The sequence below is a fragment of the Dysidea avara genome, chromosome 2 (assembly GCF_963678975.1).
Source record: "Dysidea avara chromosome 2, odDysAvar1.4, whole genome shotgun sequence".
NCBI classification, from domain to species: domain Eukaryota; kingdom Metazoa; phylum Porifera; class Demospongiae; order Dictyoceratida; family Dysideidae; genus Dysidea; species Dysidea avara.
Window position 1 is genome coordinate 25,777,855 of NC_089273.1, and position 20,740 is coordinate 25,798,594.

Sequence of the window (20,740 nt, forward strand, 5' to 3'; positions counted from 1 at the left end):
TGCATTGAAAAATTAGCTATAGTTTCATAAACATTTATTCAAAATCACTACCAAATTCAATCTCAAAAAGTTAATTATTTAAAATTTTATTGATATACTATACTAACCAATTCTGTTATGTAGCTCAGTATATAGCTACTGTTAGCATTCATACTTCTTCCAGTGTTGAACTCAGCAAATTTCAGCCAAGATAGCCACCAAAATATAATCTCAGAATGTTAATTTTTCAAAATTTCTATGGGGAGCAGCCTAGGCTTTTACACTATACGCGAACCAACATAATCTGTGCTGATATTGAAGCACTCATCATCCAGCTACTCTAAGATTGTTATCACCAGTTCACGCGTGCTTCCGTTCATTTTCTACAGCGCGTAGAAGGCAAAGGTGTAGAGAAAATAGGCTCCGGCCTATTATGCTCAAAATTTTACCTATTATGCTTTTGAGCATTGCTAAAAAATTAAGCCTATTATGCTCAAAATTATACTTTCAAAATTAAGATTATGCTCTAGAACTGACTGTTTTATTAGAGTATATCAGCCTTTCCTGACTGCTGTATTAGAGTAAGTGACTGCTGTATTAGAGTATCTCGGTCTTATTTCTGCAAAGTATGAATAACCAAGAGAGAAACAGTTTAATAAGTTATACTACGTGTTTTTAAATATGAAATGCACTAATAATACTATTGGCAGTGAATATTTGCTTTCTTTCAGGCGTGCGTATTGCGCATTTTAATTAAATTTTCAAATATCATCCCTACTATGCTGGCATTATGCTTGATGCTTTTGGTCATCTATTATGCTTTAAATTATGCCGGCATAATCGGCCGGTGCCTAAGAGAAAACTTGAGCAACATTCCTTTGAAAACCACAGCACATACTGTTCAAGTGGCAGAAGCGCTGACTAGCGTGTAAGAGGTTGTGGGTTCGAATCGACGTGTTGGCATATACTTTTTTTCTTTCTACTCAGTACCTTTTTGTGCACACCTTTTTAAAACACGACTTTTAGCTCATCATATCTTGGCATGCAAAGCATATATCGACGTGGGACTTTTGCAAAATTATATGCCCATCATCTGGAAACTCGAGTGTTGTTGTAGCAAATCAATACGTGCTTTTGTTCACTCTTTATAGGACGATGAAGGCACTGGTGTAGGGAAGGATCACTGAAAAGTTGAGTAACATTCCTGTCAAAACCACAAATAAACAACTGTGGCGATTTGTGAACCTCCCTTAACATAACCAACCTGGGTTCAATCCCCGCCTAGGTCATGGCTTTTTTTTCACTTTTGGGACCTATTTGATGTATCTGGCATGCTTCATTTTTACACTGAATGTAGCTAGTGGCTACTATCAAAATGTGACTGACACACTAAGGATTTAGTAGTTAAGTCAGGCATTATACTACTTATCAGAATAAAATTCTGTTGCTTTTACTTGCTTACAATGAGAATTACACTGATACAATATTTTAATAACTTCTTAAAATCACAATACAATGTGAAAATACTATGAAGAACAATGTATGACATCCAGATTAGCGATCTTTTAAATATGTAGCACTGCATCTAAGAAAAGAATGTCCGGTTACCCAAGACTGACATTATAGTCTATAAAATGCAAAGTTTTAAAATAGTTGATGAAACAGAAAGCAAAGAACCATGCTACTACTCAGTCTTATATAAGGTACATATGTTCTAACTGTTACACAGACATGCATGCATACAGAGAAGACTAAAGGTGTCCATTTACTTTGTTTTTAACAAGCATGGTGACAAGCAGCTACAAATGAATGTTTTTGTTCTTAATAGAAACACACTAATTAAGCCATTGATATACTATCCATGGACAACATGATTTGTCATTATCACTAGAAGCATAAAAAATTGAATACCAATTTAATGACTCGTTGTCACTTATGATTATGTTTAACATTAGAAGTACTAGTACTATACAAATTCATATGATAGTTTCTCATGATAGCTTCATACTTGTTATGACTGATCATGATGTAACTGATAAAGTGACATCAATTGTTGTTTATTACACACAATGTAACCCAACAATTATATCATGAAAAGAAGAAGCTTTAAAGTGAGAATTATATGGTAAGATCAAGTCAGGCACTAACACTCCACGGTTTTCATACGTATCACACTTGCCGTAAAATTCAGTCACAATTTGAATATGTAGCTATTTATATGATATATATTACAGCATTGGTCAAAGTAAAAATAGCTGTTAGTGGTGGATCTAGAAATATTCAGAGGGGTTTCAGGTTCAGGGTGTTGGATTATCAAGCAATATCAAACAGACAAAGTGATATTTCATTGGTGCAGCAAACGGTGTCAGATTACAGAGATATTCTGGATTAGATACAGGTGTTGAATTAGAGAGGTTTCACAGTAATAGCTTTAAAATATATAATAAGAACAATGTTTATATAGTATGATATGCACTAATATACTGAGTTACTATTATATACTGTAGGTTGGTTTCAAATATTATTCAGTGATAGATACTAAACATTAGTGATACTAGTATATATTTGCGAGTTCATATATAATCTAAATAGTCTATACAACAGAAATTTCTGCAAATGCAACTAAAATTTAGTGGATCAAGAATTTGCAAAATTTACACAAATTGTACCTCATACATAAACCCGCCATTCAGAATAATGACCTGCATAGGCATGTAACCCATGGCAGTCAATTGATCTATCCCTAATTATCATGCCTATTAACATGTCAAATCATTGTACAGAATAAGTACACTTTATGTACCAACATTAAACAAGGTGTAGGACCAGGTGTCCTACAGACCTTCAGCACTTGTGCTGTTATAAATATACTAATGTCCATTTGGTTCCACCTGGGGTACTTTGAGATAATAAGTCACTCTCTAGAGTTCCTATGGATACATATATATGAAATTTAACATCCTGGCTGCCTGGCAGACTCCTGTAAGAATTTGAGCAATAATCGGATGGCTGCAGGTTTGAGGCTGCAGCTGCCTAGGTCATTCCAGTCGTGGATTTTTTCTCCTGTCTCCAACTTTACAAACACAACAAATTTCAACAGGATGTAGGACCGGGTGTCCTACAGCCCTTCATACTTGTGCTGTAGAGCCTTAATAAAAAAATTAAAAGTATTGAAAAAGTAAACCTTTCTGTACATATTTCAAATTGTGCATGGGTGGGAGACAATAATGGCATATTTTACCACAAAAACTTTGTAACTTTAGAACAGAATAAACTATAGACTTTCTGTAAAAACCAACTTATTCTTTAGGGCAAATACTTCAATTTGACACCAAGTTTGTGGATTTTGGATCGTACAAACATGAAATAGAGAAAAAAAACTGACAGTTTTTGAACATTAAATTACCTGTAAAGGTCACCATAGGTCAAATCTGAGGTGGCTCCCTATCAAAAAATAATCTTTATCTTACACACAAACTTTTTGCCAAGTTTCACGCTTTTATTCAAAAGTGCACAAAAAGGCCTTTTTTAAAGGCTTACACCCTGACTATTTGCATGTCAAGATACTATGAGCTAAAAGTCATGTTTTAAAAAGGTGTGCACAAAAAGGTGCTGAGTAGAAAGGAAAAAATGCCAACAGGTCATGTAAGAGGTCGTGGATTTGAACCCACGACCTCTTACACGCTAGTCAGGGCTTCTACCACTTGAACAGTATGTACTGTGGTTTTCAAAAGAATGTTGCTCAAGCTTTCTTTACACCTTGGCCTTCTACGCGCTGTAGAGAATGAACGGAAGCACGCGTGAACTGGTGATAACAAACTTAGAGTAGCTGGATGATGAGTGCTTCAATATCAGCACAGATTATGTTGATTTACACCTAGTTGGTGAGTAAGCAGCGTGACGGTCAGACGGACAGCATTTTAGCTTTATATAATAATAGATTGTTTGCTCAAAACTTTGGCAAAAGGCCACTTTGCTGTATATAGTGACTTCATGCATACTTAGGTCTACATTTTGTACTTCACATAATGTACATGTGGTTGCTTAGTGTGCAATACATACAAGTGTGTTGCAATGGAATTGATAAACAGCACATCACAGCAGACATAAAAGACAAAATCATCCACTGCTGTATAATTATGTATATTCATCAAATTTCATTGGGGAATATCACCCAGTACATTGTTAGAATTTGACACCACAAACATTAAACTTGGTAGCATGGCAACCAGGAGACAAACTGTCCAACAATCTTATCTAACACATTAGACAGGCTGCATTCCATTATTTACACTAAAGTGTCAACAAAACAAGACAGTATAGAACCTATAGAACCATTTTTCCTTCCTTTCCAAACACAACTGTTGTATTGCAAGTCTAAATACAATGGATGGTGCCTCTTAATTACAAGTACAATTAATTAGTACCACCATATCACCATCAAAATCCATATTGGTACAGAACACTAATACTATGCATTTTGTAGCATTGTACAGCATAGCATTGTTACATTAGAGTACTACATAGCAACTGTATAATTATAGCTAGCTACATCCTATGGCTACTGTATTACCTCAAATTATGGCCAATCTCATTACCACGGTATTAGTCACCAGGGTAGATAAACATCATAACCACAATAAATTCCTGTTTCAAGTATTCATAGTTTTAACAGACATCAGCCTTTGGTGTGACAATGCGTGTGCGACACACAACCATGCACACGCCATCAATTTTGTGTGACAATATATAATTATGTACCATGTGATGTGTAGATTCAGTAGTATACTACGCATCATGGTGTGGTGATGCTAAAACATGGAGTTTGTGTACCCACACGTAGAACAAGTTAATTTGTTTTACCCATGCAGAATAACATGTGACAATGTGCAAAAATGTCACAAGTGTCAGTATGTGAAGTAAAGTGGTAGTTTGTGATATCATAAATGCACAACTTAGCTATATTCAATCATATATCAATTCTACGAATCCCCTGAGTGGTGTATTATTGTACATTTCTAAATCTTATGATTGTGTACATTAGTTGTTAAGAATCCCTACCTAGTTTTATAACTATGTAATCTCACCTATACACACTATCTCCAAGGAATACATACATATACAACTGTAACAATAGAAATAGTTGGCCTCTTCCATTCATAATCAACAAGAACAATTAATTATGGATTACATAATTATGTAGTAATCACTCATGATCAATACTATATTATATTACACAGCTTGTTAGCAATGACAATGTTATGAGAGCATTTTTTTAAAAAATGAAGGGTGCAATGTAGCTAATACACATGTGGGGGCTTCAGATGTGTTTATTATTAATGATGCAGTGCATTCCTTACACAGCAACACAATGTAGTACTCTGTGACTGACATAATAGGAGATGTATGGTTTAGTCAGGTAGTATAACACTTCACTATATTCTTATCGGAATTTACAATTAGAATTAAACTGAAAGATAGTTCAGTAATATTCTAATATAATGCAAAAACACTATGTAGACCAATGTATGACCAATCTTTTACATAGGCATTGCATCTAAAGAAAGAATAATCACCCCAGACTGACACATTACTCAAAATGCATAGCTTCAAAATAGTCGATAAAATGCAAAGCAAAGACCCTATTACTCCGGCACTCTTAGAAGGTATTATTCTGACTGTTACACAGACATGCATACAGGGATGAGTACACCAAAGATGTCTATCTTTACTCCAATCACTTTAACCATATATGCATAGCAAGCATGGTGACAAATTACAGATCTAGAGATGAATAAACCTTTTGTTCTTGAAAGAAATGCAAAAGCTATTGATCATATATCCATGAACATTTTGTCATTTGAACAAAAGAAACTATATTATTATTCATACCAATTTAATGACTCATTGTACATACATTATTATTGTAATATCACTGATGATTATAAAAGCATTATGGATTCTCATGATGGCTTCATATTAATTTTGTAATGACTGATGTAACTAATAAGGTGACATCACTTGTTGTTTATCACACACAATGTAACTCAACAATATATCATTGACATGATGAAAAGAAGCTTTAAAGTGAGAATTATATGGTAAGATCAAGTCAGGCACTAATACTCCATGGTTTTCATATGTATATACACTTGCTGTAAAATTCTGTTACAATTTGAATACGTATAACTACGTATTTGTATATGTAATAGGACGGATGGCTGTGGTATTTGGGATTAATAGTGCGAGCATTGTAAACAGGAAGGAGTAAAATAGTGTGAGGCAAAGCCGAGTACTGTTTCTTTCCTGTTTACAATGTGAGAACTATTAATCCTGAATACCACAGCCATCCGTCCTATTGCAAATTAATCCAACCATAGCAATTGTTACTAGGCAACAGAAATTCAAAAAAATAACCACTGCAAAAGACCAATCACACTTATCAACCGTTGCTATGGTCTCAAAATGACTTTTATCTTAGCAATGGTTACCTAGCAACCGTTGCTAAGCAACTATATTGTTGTTGTTCCTTGGGCATGTATCACTATGGTAACAATAGTTGTTGAGTCGGACATTTACTTCTAATATAAACACACCACACTATTTTAGCCAATCAAAAGATTTTTGTCTAGGGATCTTGACAAACAAGTGTAATACTAATTCTAATGGCTAATTGCTAGACGTATTTCTATATAATACGTCAAGCTTCTATTAAGAGTATTATACAGTAACACATTCAGTCGTTGGATTAATATGATATATATATTATAGCATCCTGGCATGTCATGTCAAAGTAAAAATACCTGTGGCAGTAGTTGTACTAATTGTGTATTTGTACATCCACTATAACTATCAATAACTGTGTCAAAATTTTATTGTTTTCAGCTGTATGTTCTACTCTTTACAAATGAAGTACAGCTGAAAAGTGCCACTACAATCAATCCACTTACTCTCAAATATATGTAAGAGGTGCAATACGTCCATTATAAGTGTGATATCTCAAATATAAATGGTGTGATACAACATTATGGATACTTTATCCCATTATAAGTTCTGCAGAGGTTGCTAGTTATGAAACAGCGTGCAAAGGAAAGAGGGAAATAGTTTAAATTTGTTAAATCTTGACATGCATGCAGCTTGTGTGATTGAAATAGAACATAAAACAAACCATGCAGCACAAGAAGCCATTGATGTTTGGACCTCAGCAAGATTAAACAATGAAGGAATCAATCCTACAGTGTTTGGTAGAATGAATCAGTCAGTTAGTCTGGTACACTAAACCACGATGTGCACAGTGCCCTTCCATATTAAGTTGCTTGCTGTTAATATCCTTGTATATAGGTACAGTATGTATGTATGATGCAACAGCAGTCTAATAATAATAATAATGATGCTTTGCAGAATAATAATTCTGAGGGTCTACCAGTGACCTACACTGATAGCCTAACATACATTAAATAATAATTATACACTAACATCTACATACTTAGTTACAAGTGGTTAAAATTGTTAGATGCAGGATTCTTGGAGCAATGGGAACAGGGACAAAGGTAATGGAAACAACAAGGAGAATTGTCAAAGTTAGCTAAGAAATGATTCCAGAAAAATTCCTTCAATTTCTGTTTTATTACAGCTAGTGATTGTGTATGATCAATTATTGGTAGAGAGTTCCATAGTCTAGTTAGGCGAAAAAATAGGAGTTCATAGCTGCATTGGTATGGGCTGTCTTGTAGTGTAGTTTGATTCCAGAAGATCTAGTAGAACCAGTCATAGGCGGAGGAAGGGGGGGGGGGGGGGGGGAGTTAGGGGGATGAAGCCCCCCCCTCGGTCTGCCGAGGGGGCTAATGATATCACGCGAAATTATCCTTCTTGGAGTGGGACTGAAAGCCGTAACCAAGATCGAGATACTCTAATAGAGCAGTCACTCTAATAAAGCAATGACAGTATTAGAGCAGTGTGTAGTGAGCTATGTAGGGATTTTTATGTAGTTTATCAGTATAAATTCGTAGCTGGTGAGGTGGGCAGCTATTGTCAGCTGGTTGCGACCTTTTTTTTTTGGTCTCACCTTATCAAACCAGAGACAACGTAGTGCTTCAGTTCATTTTTTAACCATAAGTCTGGATCCACCCCTGGTCAGCCCCCCTTATATCAACTACTTCCTCCACCCCTGGAACCAGTATTGAAGCTGACATAGTTCAGGATATTGAATTTCTCTGTAGGAGTTTTAAGTGATTTGATGAAAAAGAGGATGTCAGATATTTATATAAATGGCAACATACCAAGTTTGGTCAATCTAGTCCTGTAGTCTGAAGTGTAATCAGTAGAGTTGTACCGACAATTGGATCAGTAATCGGTAGAAGCCGATAATTAGCTGTTTTACCATAATCGGAAATCGGTTGTAATGGGCTGTAGCCAGCAGATTATTAGTCTATTCAGCTTCAGCAGCTGCAGTTATACCACTAGAGGGCTGGTGTCAAAGGCTCTGGTATGTACTTGGGTAATTTGTTTATGTTTTGTGGTAACCACAAAGATAAACAGTGATGGTTCAGGCCCTAGCCCACTTGTCTGACTAGCAACTTTGATTGAGATAAGTGTACAATTTCAGGCTTTACTAGCTCTACTTTTAATGGAGTGTGCACAAGTATAATTGTAGAGACCTACAATCGGGTATCGGTTAACTATCGGTAAAACAGGGTAAAATATATCGGATATTGGATTTCCCTAAAAAGTGGGAATCGGTACAACTCTAGTAATCAGAGAGTATGAATTTAGTAGCACTCCTTTGTACCTTTTCAATTAATTCTATGTCTTTCAACAAATAAGGTCTCCACAATGTGGAGCAGTATAGCAATTTAGATCTCACTAATGATATGTATAGGGATTTTCTAGCCTGAGGACAATGCGAATCATTGAATACTCTACATAACAGTCCAAGTGACTTGTAGGCATTAGAGGAAATCATTTCATAACGCTTTTTCCATGACAATGAGTTAGTAAAAAATAATCCCTAGGTCTTTGCAACTGGGTGATTCATTGATTATGTAGTCATTTATGATGTACTGAGAGTTAAATTTACGATGGAAGCTCATGAATACAAATTTAGAGAGGTTAAATGACAGATAATTGTTAATAGTCCAATTAAATAAAAGAGTTAAGGTCTTCTTGAAGCTGCTGTATGTCCAGTATGGAAATGATATGCCGAAAGCACTTTGTATCATCTGCAAATTCAAGTAGTTGAGATATGATGGTAGATCATTTATAAAGATCAGGAAAGCAAAGGACCCAGAATGCTTCCCTGGGGAACACCAGAGATCACAGGTAGGCAATCTGACAGGTGGTTCCAACAGAGACACACTGGGATCTGTTACTTAGGTAGCTGTTAAACCAATTCCATAGAATTCCTGTGAATCCTACAGTATGTTCTATAATTTAACCAATAATTCATTGCATGGCACACTATCAAAGGCTTCCTGAAGTCAATGTAGATGGTGTCTATTTCTTCCCTCGAAGTGATTAGCTGATGAAAGTACAGTAGATGAGAAGTTGTTGAGTTGAAGTGTTACTTTGAAAACCAAATTGATGCGGAGTGATGGAAGGAGCTATTGTACCTATCACTTTGTCATAAACTAATCGTTCTAGCACTTTAGAGATGACACAAAGGAGTGAAATTGGTTGGTAGTTGGCAACAGAAGTTTTGTCTCCAGATTAGAACACAGGAATTATTGTGTGTTTTCAATTCAGTGGGTAAGTTTCCGCTATGTAAGCTAGCTTTGAAAAGGTGATGGATGGGTAAAGCAAGGGTAAAAGCACAGTTCTTAAGATGACAGGTGCAATGTTGTCAATTTCTCTAGCCTTGTTTGGATTGAGGTTATTGAGAGCATCTATCACTTCTTGCTCTGTGAAGTAAATCGAGTCCAGATGATTTACAGGAACAGTTAAATGAGTTGTATCAGGTAGACAGTAGTCACTTGAGGTAAAAACGGAATAAAAGCACTAATTAAAAAGTTCAGTTTTACCAAGGTCAGCATCAGCTGTAGTAGCCAGGGGCGGATCCAGAGTTTGGAAAGAAGGGGGGCACCTTGCTGAAAAACAGTTGAAGACCAAAAAAAAAAAAAAAGGTCACAACAATAATAGCTAGTGATCCTTTACCAAATATATCACGTCTGTTATGTAAAATAAAATCCTATTTATAGCTTCATAGGTAAGCTACACTGCCTCATGAACATTGTGACTGCTTTATTAGAGTAACTGACTGCTCTATTAGAGTATCTCGATCTTGTATGCAATTTCTTGAAGGGGGGGGGGGGGGGGGGGGGGGGCATTTGCCCCAAATGCCCCATCCTGGATCCGCCATTGGTAGCGTTATGGTGAAGTCGAGGGGGAAGGATGTGTGACTTGGTGAACTCTCTAATAAATTAAAATTTTTTGGATCATTACTGGTAGAAAAGTTGTATATAAGATTCTGTTCATATCTAGATTTGGCTGCAATGCTGGCAGATTGGAAGGATTGTTGAGCTTTTGATAATCATTGAAAGTTATTAGCTGTTGGATTTTAGTATATTTGTACTGAATTGTACAAAAACACTTGAGAGAGTGATGTAACTGAGGAGTAAACCAGGATGGAAATTAACGGGTACGTATCCTTGTCTTAGGGATAAATAGATCCATACCAGACATGATATAACTCCTCAGGATGTGCCATATTTCTTCAACATCAGATGAATTGTAAAGTAGATTAAGGTCACAGTTAAGTAAGTAAATCCATGATAGTCACCTCTGTTAAAATTAAATACTTTCTTGATGGTTGAGGATGGCACAGGAAGTTTAAAACTAGCCGTGAATGTTATTAAGCCTGTGTTCCACTATGAAACTTACACTAGTTTATAAATTAAGAAAATTTTTTAACTTGTTTTTATGAAATTCACATAAAAGTATTTAATGGTCTGTATTATTATGTTTGTTATGAAGTCTCTCTGTATATGTTGCTGGTACACAAACAGAGTTGGGGTCGTTACTCTAAAAATGTAACTAGTTACACATATGTACATTACACTATGTAGTGCGCATATTACTTACTGAAAAAGTTAACGTGTTACACATTACTCACTACTCTGAGGGCTGTAACTAGTAATAATATTACATATTACATTTGGGCATAATAGGTAAAATTTTTGAGCAGTGCAGCATATATAGCATAGCTAAAATTTTGAACATAATAGGCAGGTCCCTACTAGTTTGTAACTTTATTTTCATTGTCAAACTAGCTAGCTAAAGTTACATATTACTTACTGAAAAAGTTAACGAGTTACACATTACCCACTACTCTGAGGGCTGTAACTAGCTAGTAATAATATTACATATTACATTTGGGCATAATAGGTAAAATTTTTGAGCAGTGCAGCATAGCATAGCTAAAAATTTGAACATAATAATAGGCAGGTCCCTACTAGTTTGTAACTTTATTTTCATTGTCAAACTAGCTAGCTATACTGAGCTATAGCATCATGGTCTTTCAAAGTGCTTCAGCTATACTCTTAAAGCATTTTACCGGCCACTACTCTTTTAAATGTTTTACGCTCTTAAAACGTTTTATACCCTTAAATCGGTTTATGCTCTCTAAAGCGCTTTATGCTCTTAAAGCATTTAATACCCTTAAATCGGTTTATGCTCTCTAAAGCGCTTTGTGCTCTTAAAACTCTTAAAGCACCTTATCCGAAATCTTAAAGCGTTTTATCATCTTATAAAGCGCTTTATTATCTTAAAGTGTTTTATCATTTATATTCTTAAAACGCTTTATCACCTTAAGCATGTTAAAGTGGTTTAAGGTTGACCGCACTTCAAATAAATTTTAAGAAAACTCAAAAGTGCTGCATTAACGAGTACAAAATGCAAGAACATAAAAGCGCGAAATTTTGAATTAATGGGTAGCCTTATAGCGCTTTAAGCTTAAAGCGTTTTGAGGTACTGACGGGCACTTGATCTATTTCTCCCCCAGACTCTGATGCTGACACTCTTGCAAGCGCCTATTCTGGCATAAATGTTCCAGATAAGAGGCGCTTATTCCTGTGGGTATGACATCAGCACAGCAGTTATATTACTAAAGGAAAAGTATAACATGTCATGAGGTAAGAAAAAAATTTATTTGTACCCACTCCAACATTTGCATTCAGCTCCATGCAATCTGTTTCTTATTTTCCACCCTAAGAATGTTGTCACCTGATGAAGCAATAGAAGCAGAAATGCATTGTGACTGCTATAAAGTTCTTAGTTACCTGACTATTGACAATACCATTGTCAGAGTCTACAGGCATTCTAACTGTCTTTACAGATCTAGAGTTCCTCTTTTGTCTTCAATTTACTCTCTGTACCAATATAATATAATATAATATAATATAATATAAACAAGTTTATTTGCATATAAACTAACTTTTGATAGTTTATTTCCATAAGTAGAAACTATGAGGACTTGTATGCCTTCAGTCTCCTGGATGAGTTCACCGATGTGATCACAGAGACACCATCTAAACTGAAATCTTGACAGTCATTCTCCAAGGATACTGAATATACCTTGGGTCTGTAACCATTTAATCAGGTAGAGTCAATGCCGCTGAACCATATTATTCAAATAAAATCAACATATGCATAGCTACTCTAAAATAACAATCATACATTTCAACAGAGCAGTCGTCATGCATACGTGTGTCAAACAGTAGCTAACCATACATGAAAATACACACCTAAATAAGTAAAGCAACTACTCCCTGTATTTCAGAACTTGAAACCAGGTGAGCAAAATTTCTAGAACTAACCCTGGACACACACAAAAGCAAACAAAAAGCAAAGCCTTCAGCTGTAATGCTAGTATGGTCATGCCTACCCAGTGAACAAGCACAGGAGTCAGTGCAGGCAAATCCTAGGACTAGTAACCCCGCAGGAGGCTGTACCATATCCCACAGGTGAAGGTGTAGGCACCCGAAGTCTCACCTACACACACACACATACACACTGTACAATATTATCTAGCATATTCCGATTTAATATCATTTAAAATGGTTACCCATATCACTGTGTGAACAGTCTCCTCCACCTGATACTACCGTGCACACATACCCTAGTCACAGCTATCATTGAAATCTATATTAATGTAGTTAAGGTAGGCCATTGACAAAGTTTATCAGTGAGTTATATTCAGCATTAGGTGACAGTACAACCATGCACTTGCTTAGTTGTGAGAACGTTAATTGAGCATGTACAGTGTATCTTAGGATTAATCTAAAATTTCAATACCACTATATATGAACCCATAAACAATAACTATGTCTGTATACATCTGCTGATTTGCATGACTTGCTTTTGAGGTATACTGGTCCATAGTTCCATTACATGAAAAACAATCTGGTTAATCAAGTGTTTTGAATATAGGTAATTAGCCGGACTAAATTTGGATATCAAACTGGTCTAGCCGGACTGATTTTGTTTGACTAAATGGCTGGACCATTATTAGCATCTAAATGGGTCTACCTATAGGCATATGTAAATAATTATTATAGCCAACTCCAGCTAGCTCCTGTTTGTATAATAAAAGCCGTAGAGCAGAATAGCAAGTTATATTAATGTAGCAAGTTATATTAATGTAGCAAATAGCCAACATGCAGTTTTAAAAGATTGCATACAGTTACCCTCTACTGTAACTAGACAGAAACCGGTGTATCATTAACACTCACCTGCAGTACTTCAGTGGCTACCAAGGGCTGAATGGCTAGTTGCACCATTGCTAAGATGTACTTATATTACAAAAGTGCATGACTGCTCCAAACATAAGGCCACTCTAAATAAAGACTCTGTTTCCCGTCCTCCACTGGGCATACATTTATGCAAGCGAGCAGTCCATTTCCATTATAAAATTGGTAGCTTTTCCTGAGCATAGCCAGCATAAAATTAAGTTGCAGGTAGAACAAAATGTAAATTTGTAGAGATTCAATGCACACTGACACGTGAGCTGACACATTATAAAATTGAAACTGTTCAGTATGTAAGAAAAAACGGAAGAATTATAATATTATTAGTGACACGGATGCAGGCAGTGGACTGGAACAGAGAATTTATTTGGAGTGACCAAAGCAATGCAGTTTCATTGTAGATGCATGCATGAAGTTAGTCAACACGGACCAAATTTAAATTCGATTGACTAAGATTCAGCCAAACTTTCATTGGATGCCAAAGCTGGTTGACTGAAAATGGCCCAGCTGGGTCTGGATATGAGACTGATGGTATTCATTATCAACTCTAACAGTTACACAACATATAAAGGAGCTTGGAACAAGGCTTAGAACCGAACCAGAGTTTATTTAACCCACACTTGTCACGGGAGTTATAATTGTAATCTATGGTTTCCTGAAACCGTTGCTTATCAAATACTAAGAACTCACTCTGTGCTTCAGTTTACTCGACTCGTCATGATCCTTCAACCTCTTTCCCTCGAGAGTTTCTAACAAGCTCCCAAACCCATCTCGCATCCAATGCTTTTGTATGTGCCTATTCATAAACGCTCCATATAAGAGGCGCTTATCTTCCCATATAATCTCTGAGCTATGGCGTCATGGTATGCTCACAAGGTATGTTATTTCATACCAATATGTTAGTGTGATATGCTAACATTTTTAGTATGTAATGCATGCAGATCTGTTTCATACCTTCTAGTGTAGCAACTCAGTATGTAATGCATACAATTTTGGTATGAAATGCACTCAGGCTTTTTAACAGTGTAGTTTCTCATCCCTGTTTGCATTGCTACCAGCTACACAATTGAAATTTTGCACCATTGACAGCTGACTATAGCTACTAGAGCAGACTCAGAACCTTGCTAATTGCATTCTGTATCATGTGAGCTATCTAAATCATCTATCTAGTTAATAAAAATATAAACCTGTCCACCCTTATTGCAAGTTTGGCTATTGGTGAATGAGACATTGAACTTTAGCTTATTAGCTACGTATATGTGTGTGCAAATAAAAATCATATGACTGAGTTTAATTATATGTACTGCATAAATGTGTTGTTGAGTGCTGGATGAGTTGAAATGACTGAAAATGATGTGGAGAAACTGAGAACGCTCACAAAGGTTATAGCGAGCAGCTAACGGTGATTATTATTAAATTATGATGTCACGTGTAGGTACAAAGCCGGGGTTCAGGATATTGCTAACTCTATAAAAGGGCTGCAGCACTATCTGGTTCTAGCGAGCTAGCAAATATGATTGCAAAAGCGACTGTAGTCCTTCTGCTGTGCTGCCTGAGGAGCAGTTTGTGTGTTCCATTGTCCGAATTCTACCCCTATGGTGAAAATATTGAAGAACCAAACCAGCGACTAGCCAACGGTGACGGCTCGTTTCAATGCGTTTTTCCAGATCAGGTGTATCGTTTCTGCAACACTCCATTCTACGAATTATGCGTAAGTCAGCTATAAATCTTTATAGCTAATGCGGCCGTGCATACGCCAGTGATGTGAAAACATGCATTTGATTTAGCTATAGCAGGCTAATGTAGCCAGCTATATGTGCTGTATGCAAGCTTGCACTCAATCTACCGTATAGCGGGAAATTTTCGAAAGGTTAAATTTTCGAAAAAAGAGTTCTTGATTGGAATTCGAAAAAATATTTTCGAAACAATGCCTCTTTACCGCGCCGCACCGTAGATTAATTCACGGAGGGAGTGGTTGCGTTGATCACGTACATAACTAGAATTTGCTGCCGTGATTGTCTAGATAAACGCCCAATCTGGCTTTGATAGAATCTCATCTAGCTACCCTAGGGTCTTCCTTCGTAGGTTGAACCATGTTATTTGGCGGACTTTGCCTTAATTCAGTGGTATGCGGATCGAGCATAGCTATAAAGTACATGGCGTTTTTTCAGCCCGTCTAGATATTTGCTGCCTTTCCTAGTAATTTCTGGCTCTTATAGTTGTAGGCTTCAAGACTCGTGGTGTCATTCGTACTCGCTCGTATGCGTGGTATAGGTATGTATACTTGTGTGTGGCCCAGTGCCTAGCTATAATACATTAGGCCTATAACTAACTGATATTAGCAGAAACTATGCATGTGTGCACTCGCAAACTTCATTTAAAGCTAACTATACTTTCTTTGATTGTCACTTCAAAGCCGGGATGTACTAGCTATTGCTTGCTATATTTTCGAAAAAAAATTTTCGAAAACACATTGTTATTTTCTAATTTTTCGAAAATTTAACCTTTCGAAAATTTCCCGCTATACGGTATATAGCTACCTGGATACTTAGCGTTTACTAACTAGCTAGTTTACTTAGCTATACAGTTCGGTAATTTTGTATCATCAGTCAAGTTCATTGTTTATCCATATTGTATGTGTATTTTGCAGGTCCTAAAACGGAGACTGATAGCTCCCATGCAGCGTGTTTTGTTTGAGCTAGCTATACCTGATTTAGTCTATTGGCGTATACGAGCAACTAAAAGCAATAGCTATGCATGCTCGCTGGAAATATTAAGCTAACCTGTTGGTAGCTGTAGCTACATTATGATGTGCAAATGAGCAGTTTGATAGTTTACCTATACATTACTCTGGTGGCAGTATAGATACATCCTGAGCGCCGTAGCTATGTTCATAGCTTCAGAGTCCTATCATTGTCCTTTAACTGCACCACAGAGTGGATAGCTACCTCTTTATCATGTGTTTGTGACTGCTGAGACTAAAGGCATTAGATATTACATAGCTACTGCAGCTAGACTGATATATAGACCTTTCGGGCTATCATTTTTTCTCTGGCTTGATTATCCACAGTTTGCATTTTGGCAACACAACTCTGAGCCGGCTTACTCACAGACCTGGGGTTCTTCTACTCTGATAGCTACAATAGCTAACACGTTTAGGTCTATATGAACTACGCCAAACTCTAGCTATAACAGGAGCGAGCATCAGGAGAAGCTTCATGCAGAATGTAGTGGCGTGGATTCCTTTTGTTATTCCTGTTACAGTTTATGCATGGACTATGGAGCATATAGCTACCTATAGTAGGCATTCCAGTATCCGATATTTTTTAATAAAAAAATTCTCCATATATTCCCCAATAGAACCCTGGCACAAAAATAACAACTCGTGTTTAACTTGGGATTGCTCCATCGTCCGAGCTCCGATGAGGATGAAAATCGCTGTGGGGTTTTTCCACACGCTGATCATCATGAAAATCTTAGTTTTACCGTGCGCGTTACATATAAGTAAGTTTTGTGTTGTTTTGTAATCTTTTTAAGCCTTGTAATGTAGCTATGTAGAATACTTTAAAACTTAAAAAACGTAGTGTCGGGTGGAAGGTAGTCACTGGCGCTTACTTTAGGCCACTCCAAATAAATTCTCTGTTTCCCGTCCTGGACTCGAGCATATTTGCATGCGGGCGGACGGTCCATTTCCATTATTTCATTATAAGATTGGCAGCTTTTCAAGCCATTATTTGCCTGGCACAACCATAAAAAGCTGCATAAAAGCATGCTTAACCTTTTCAAATTGCAAAAAATAGTGCAAACGTGAAGTTTGTGCCAACTCGATAGCACTGCTGACACACTGTTTCAAGATGGCTTTTACTGAGTCTCTCAGTATGCAAGAATAACCGGAAAATAATGGAAGAATACGGAATAATGGAATATTTAGAGCTGACAGTAACTAGATACGGGCGGTGGACGGGAAACAGAGAATTTATTTGGAGTGGCCTTAAAGTGCGTAGTTACTTTGCTCGGGTTAGCGATTTTCAGCTCCAGAGCAATTTTCTGATGGCTGTGTCATCAGCTCAAAAATGTAAACCACTTGAAAGTCAGCATAACCATAGATATTATATACTATACTATCTATGGCATAACAATGCCATAATTGAAACCACAACTCCACCTTAGGTATTGTTACATCATTGAGACACCTCCACTTTAGTTGTTTACCTTTATAAGTTGTTAACTTGATGTTTTTGCTTACTTGACATAGCCTCTTGCCTATGGGTATGCACCATTGTATTGAGAAGTGTGTAGTAGGTGAAACATATTTGCTCACCACAAAGCATATGTATAGTACAAAGATCGCTGAGATCTGATACAATCTGAAGTTACTCTCATTACATGTACAAAATTGCAGCTAGAAGCAACTGCAGTTTCAAGATAGTCCAGATTGCTAGATGGCTTCCTGATTTGATTGTGCCATTTTTCCCTTTAAAATGTATGGGAAGCCCCGGAGAAAAAATGTACCTTTTTTCAGTTTTTAAGCACTGTGCATGCCAAAGTAGCTAATTCTAGCCCAACAAACTATATATTTCTGAGATCGGCAATCTATACTCTATCTATTGAGCATATAAAAAGCCCATTTTTCCAAAATTTAAAAATCGGGCTGGAATGCCCACCTATAGCTAGTCAGTATTCATTCACTATTCCAGGGTGACACTTGAATTGGTCACACTCGTTTATTCAACTTGGCAATTAATGTTTTTTTTTTTACTGGAAGACAATATTAATAGAACACATTTTAACAACACATATCACATAATGCTTCCTGTAGGTATATGTGTTATGCTTAGAGCAAAAGGATTTGCTAATGACTTGATGGTCACCACTGAAGATGTCAAGTTACATCAGCAGGTTTTTGTCATAACTTGTCTTATAGGCAGTAGACACATAATATTCTCGAGTTCCAGTCTCAGAAATGTATCTCTCTTAGACACACTTGCTCAAGTGGATAATGCTTGTCACATATCAAAGAGAACTACAAGTTCACAGTTTGAGCAGGCTGCTTTTATTGCCATTTCCTGCTCATACAGAATTTTTAATTCTAGAGCTTCCTCGGACTGGGATCTATTGGATCACCATATAAGCTAAACTTTATTATTGTATGTTATAATTATTTTTGTATTGTAATTTACCTTTCCAGGGCTCCTGTACTGTGGCTATTAGTGCATGGTACCCCTGTTGTGTCTAGGCCTCTGGACATAATATTGTATATTGTCCAACATTTGTCATCATAGACTTGCTGCTCCATGTATCTTTGGTAAACCAAGACTGTTGTATTAGAATATTTTGATCTCAGGCTTATAGTCTTAGCAGCAACTACTACAACCGTTCTTTCTATGCTTTGTAAATCTATATTATCTTCGCTGGAAAACCCTGTAGCTACCACACAACCACATGTAGCTGGAAAGCATTCTTTATGTACTACACAATTTACTGAACAGACATGAAATTGACATTACCAAAGCCAAAATGTTATTCAGGCAGAGAGCATAAAATGTTTTCCACGAAAAAGCATGGAGTTTTGTAACCTTAATTGATAGCTAAACTTAGTAACCCCTATGAACTGAATGTTTGAAAATCCTGTGTACAGGTCTGAAACAAATGGGGACAGGAGTGGTGACTGAGAGTAATTGCGCATGCATGTGTATCTGAGAACAACAAAATACAATCCTATTCAAGCACTAAAGATTGAAATTGTAGCTAACTGCTTGTCACAAAGTATTGGCCGTAAGTAGCTGTATTTCTTGCTATTTTTAGAACATGTTATCTAGCAGTCTAGCATCAAAACTGAATTTCAAGATGAAGGTTTAACTTTGCCTCATTTACAATAGCTGTTTACTAAACCTCTAGATGATTGTATAACCTGTTGCAACAGATGGGCACTAACCCTGCACTAATAATTAGTACTGAAACGAATACCATTCAAATGGTTCTGAACAAAATGACCGAATATATATTTGATTATTCTTTAAGCACGCATTTCTGTTGAATAAGTACTAAAGTCTTTGTTTGGAAGCATGGTAAAGCTTGAGAGCTATTTCTATCTCTTCCAAATAGAAATTTTGCAGCATAAATATATATATATGTACCACTTTGTTCACGATCTTAAGTTTAAAGGTTGGCTTTGTATAAGTATAATATGGTTGTGTATACAATTCTGTACACAGTTTTGTATGCTTGATGGTGTAAATGCACATGTACTGTATTATGCAAAGGCCTGTTTTGAAACAGTATCTATTATGTGTCCAATTTTAAAACCATGTACAGGTCACAACAGATGGTGGAACAAGTTTCGGGGCAGACCCAATACCATACACTACACAAGTATTCCCTTTAGGAGGAGATAATTATTTAGCTGCTGCCTACTGGGTGAATATAGATTCATCAGTCAATGGAAATGTGTGGTTTCGTCAGTCTACTGCTCCTGATTTACTGACCAGAGCGAGCAATGATGTACAGAAAGCTTTTCCCTTGCTTCCAAGGTTCACTCCTACTCACTTATTCATTGCTACTTGGGATGGTGTTGGTGCCAATAGTGGAATAGCTACGGAGGTGAGTACAATTGTGGTGTTACAAAGAATGTAATAGTCTTTATTATATATGACATTGGATACAGTCTAGGGTAACCATAAGTTCAGTGTATTTTTCTTTGTTTTCTAATGCTCCATGTATACTGTGCTAGCTGAATAATTGTTCTGCAGTGATTACATAAAATGCAAGTTAGTATTCAACAGTAATTATGAGGCTTAACAACAGTGGTATACAGTCTGAGAGTAGTTGCTTGATAAAAGTATTTCATAAAGCTACAAATCTACTGTGGAACCCATATGTGTATTACTGATAAAGTACTTTTACTGTAATTCCACTCAAAAACTTTGACTAAATGATTTGAATTTTTTATTCTTGGTTTGCTATATTCCCAGAATCTCAATCTTTTGTAGTACCATTAAGGTGTAAGTCAGACAACCACCTTC

General features: G+C 36.5%; 1 protein-coding gene and 1 long non-coding RNA gene across 6 annotated transcripts in view; one reads left to right on the plus strand and one right to left on the minus strand.

Moving 5' to 3' along the window:
- Nucleotides 1-11,353: 11,353 nt before the first annotated feature.
- On the minus strand, nucleotides 11,354-14,541 carry LOC136246960 (uncharacterized). 5 transcript variants are annotated; one of them, XR_010696945.1, is made up of 6 exons: nucleotides 14,409-14,541; nucleotides 12,547-12,630; nucleotides 12,407-12,500; nucleotides 12,252-12,341; nucleotides 12,132-12,195; nucleotides 11,354-12,076 (listed from the first exon to the last, which is right to left on the minus strand). It is a non-coding gene; the product is annotated as an uncharacterized lncRNA (long non-coding RNA). The 5 variants fall into 5 exon arrangements; XR_010696947.1 differs by having other exon boundaries at nucleotides 12,128-12,195; XR_010696946.1 differs by having other exon boundaries at nucleotides 11,354-12,195; nucleotides 12,547-12,586.
- A 689-nt stretch (nucleotides 14,542-15,230) lies between these two features.
- Nucleotides 15,231-20,740, plus strand: part of LOC136246956 (uncharacterized) — a 46,085-nt gene continuing 40,575 nt past the window's right edge. Inside the window, exons 1-2 of the mRNA XM_066038556.1 lie at nucleotides 15,231-15,429; nucleotides 20,034-20,318. Of these exons, the coding sequence (XP_065894628.1) occupies nucleotides 15,232-15,429; nucleotides 20,034-20,318 (483 nt within the window). The 5' untranslated portion in view covers nucleotide 15,231. The remainder of the gene's footprint in view (nucleotides 15,430-20,033; nucleotides 20,319-20,740) is intronic.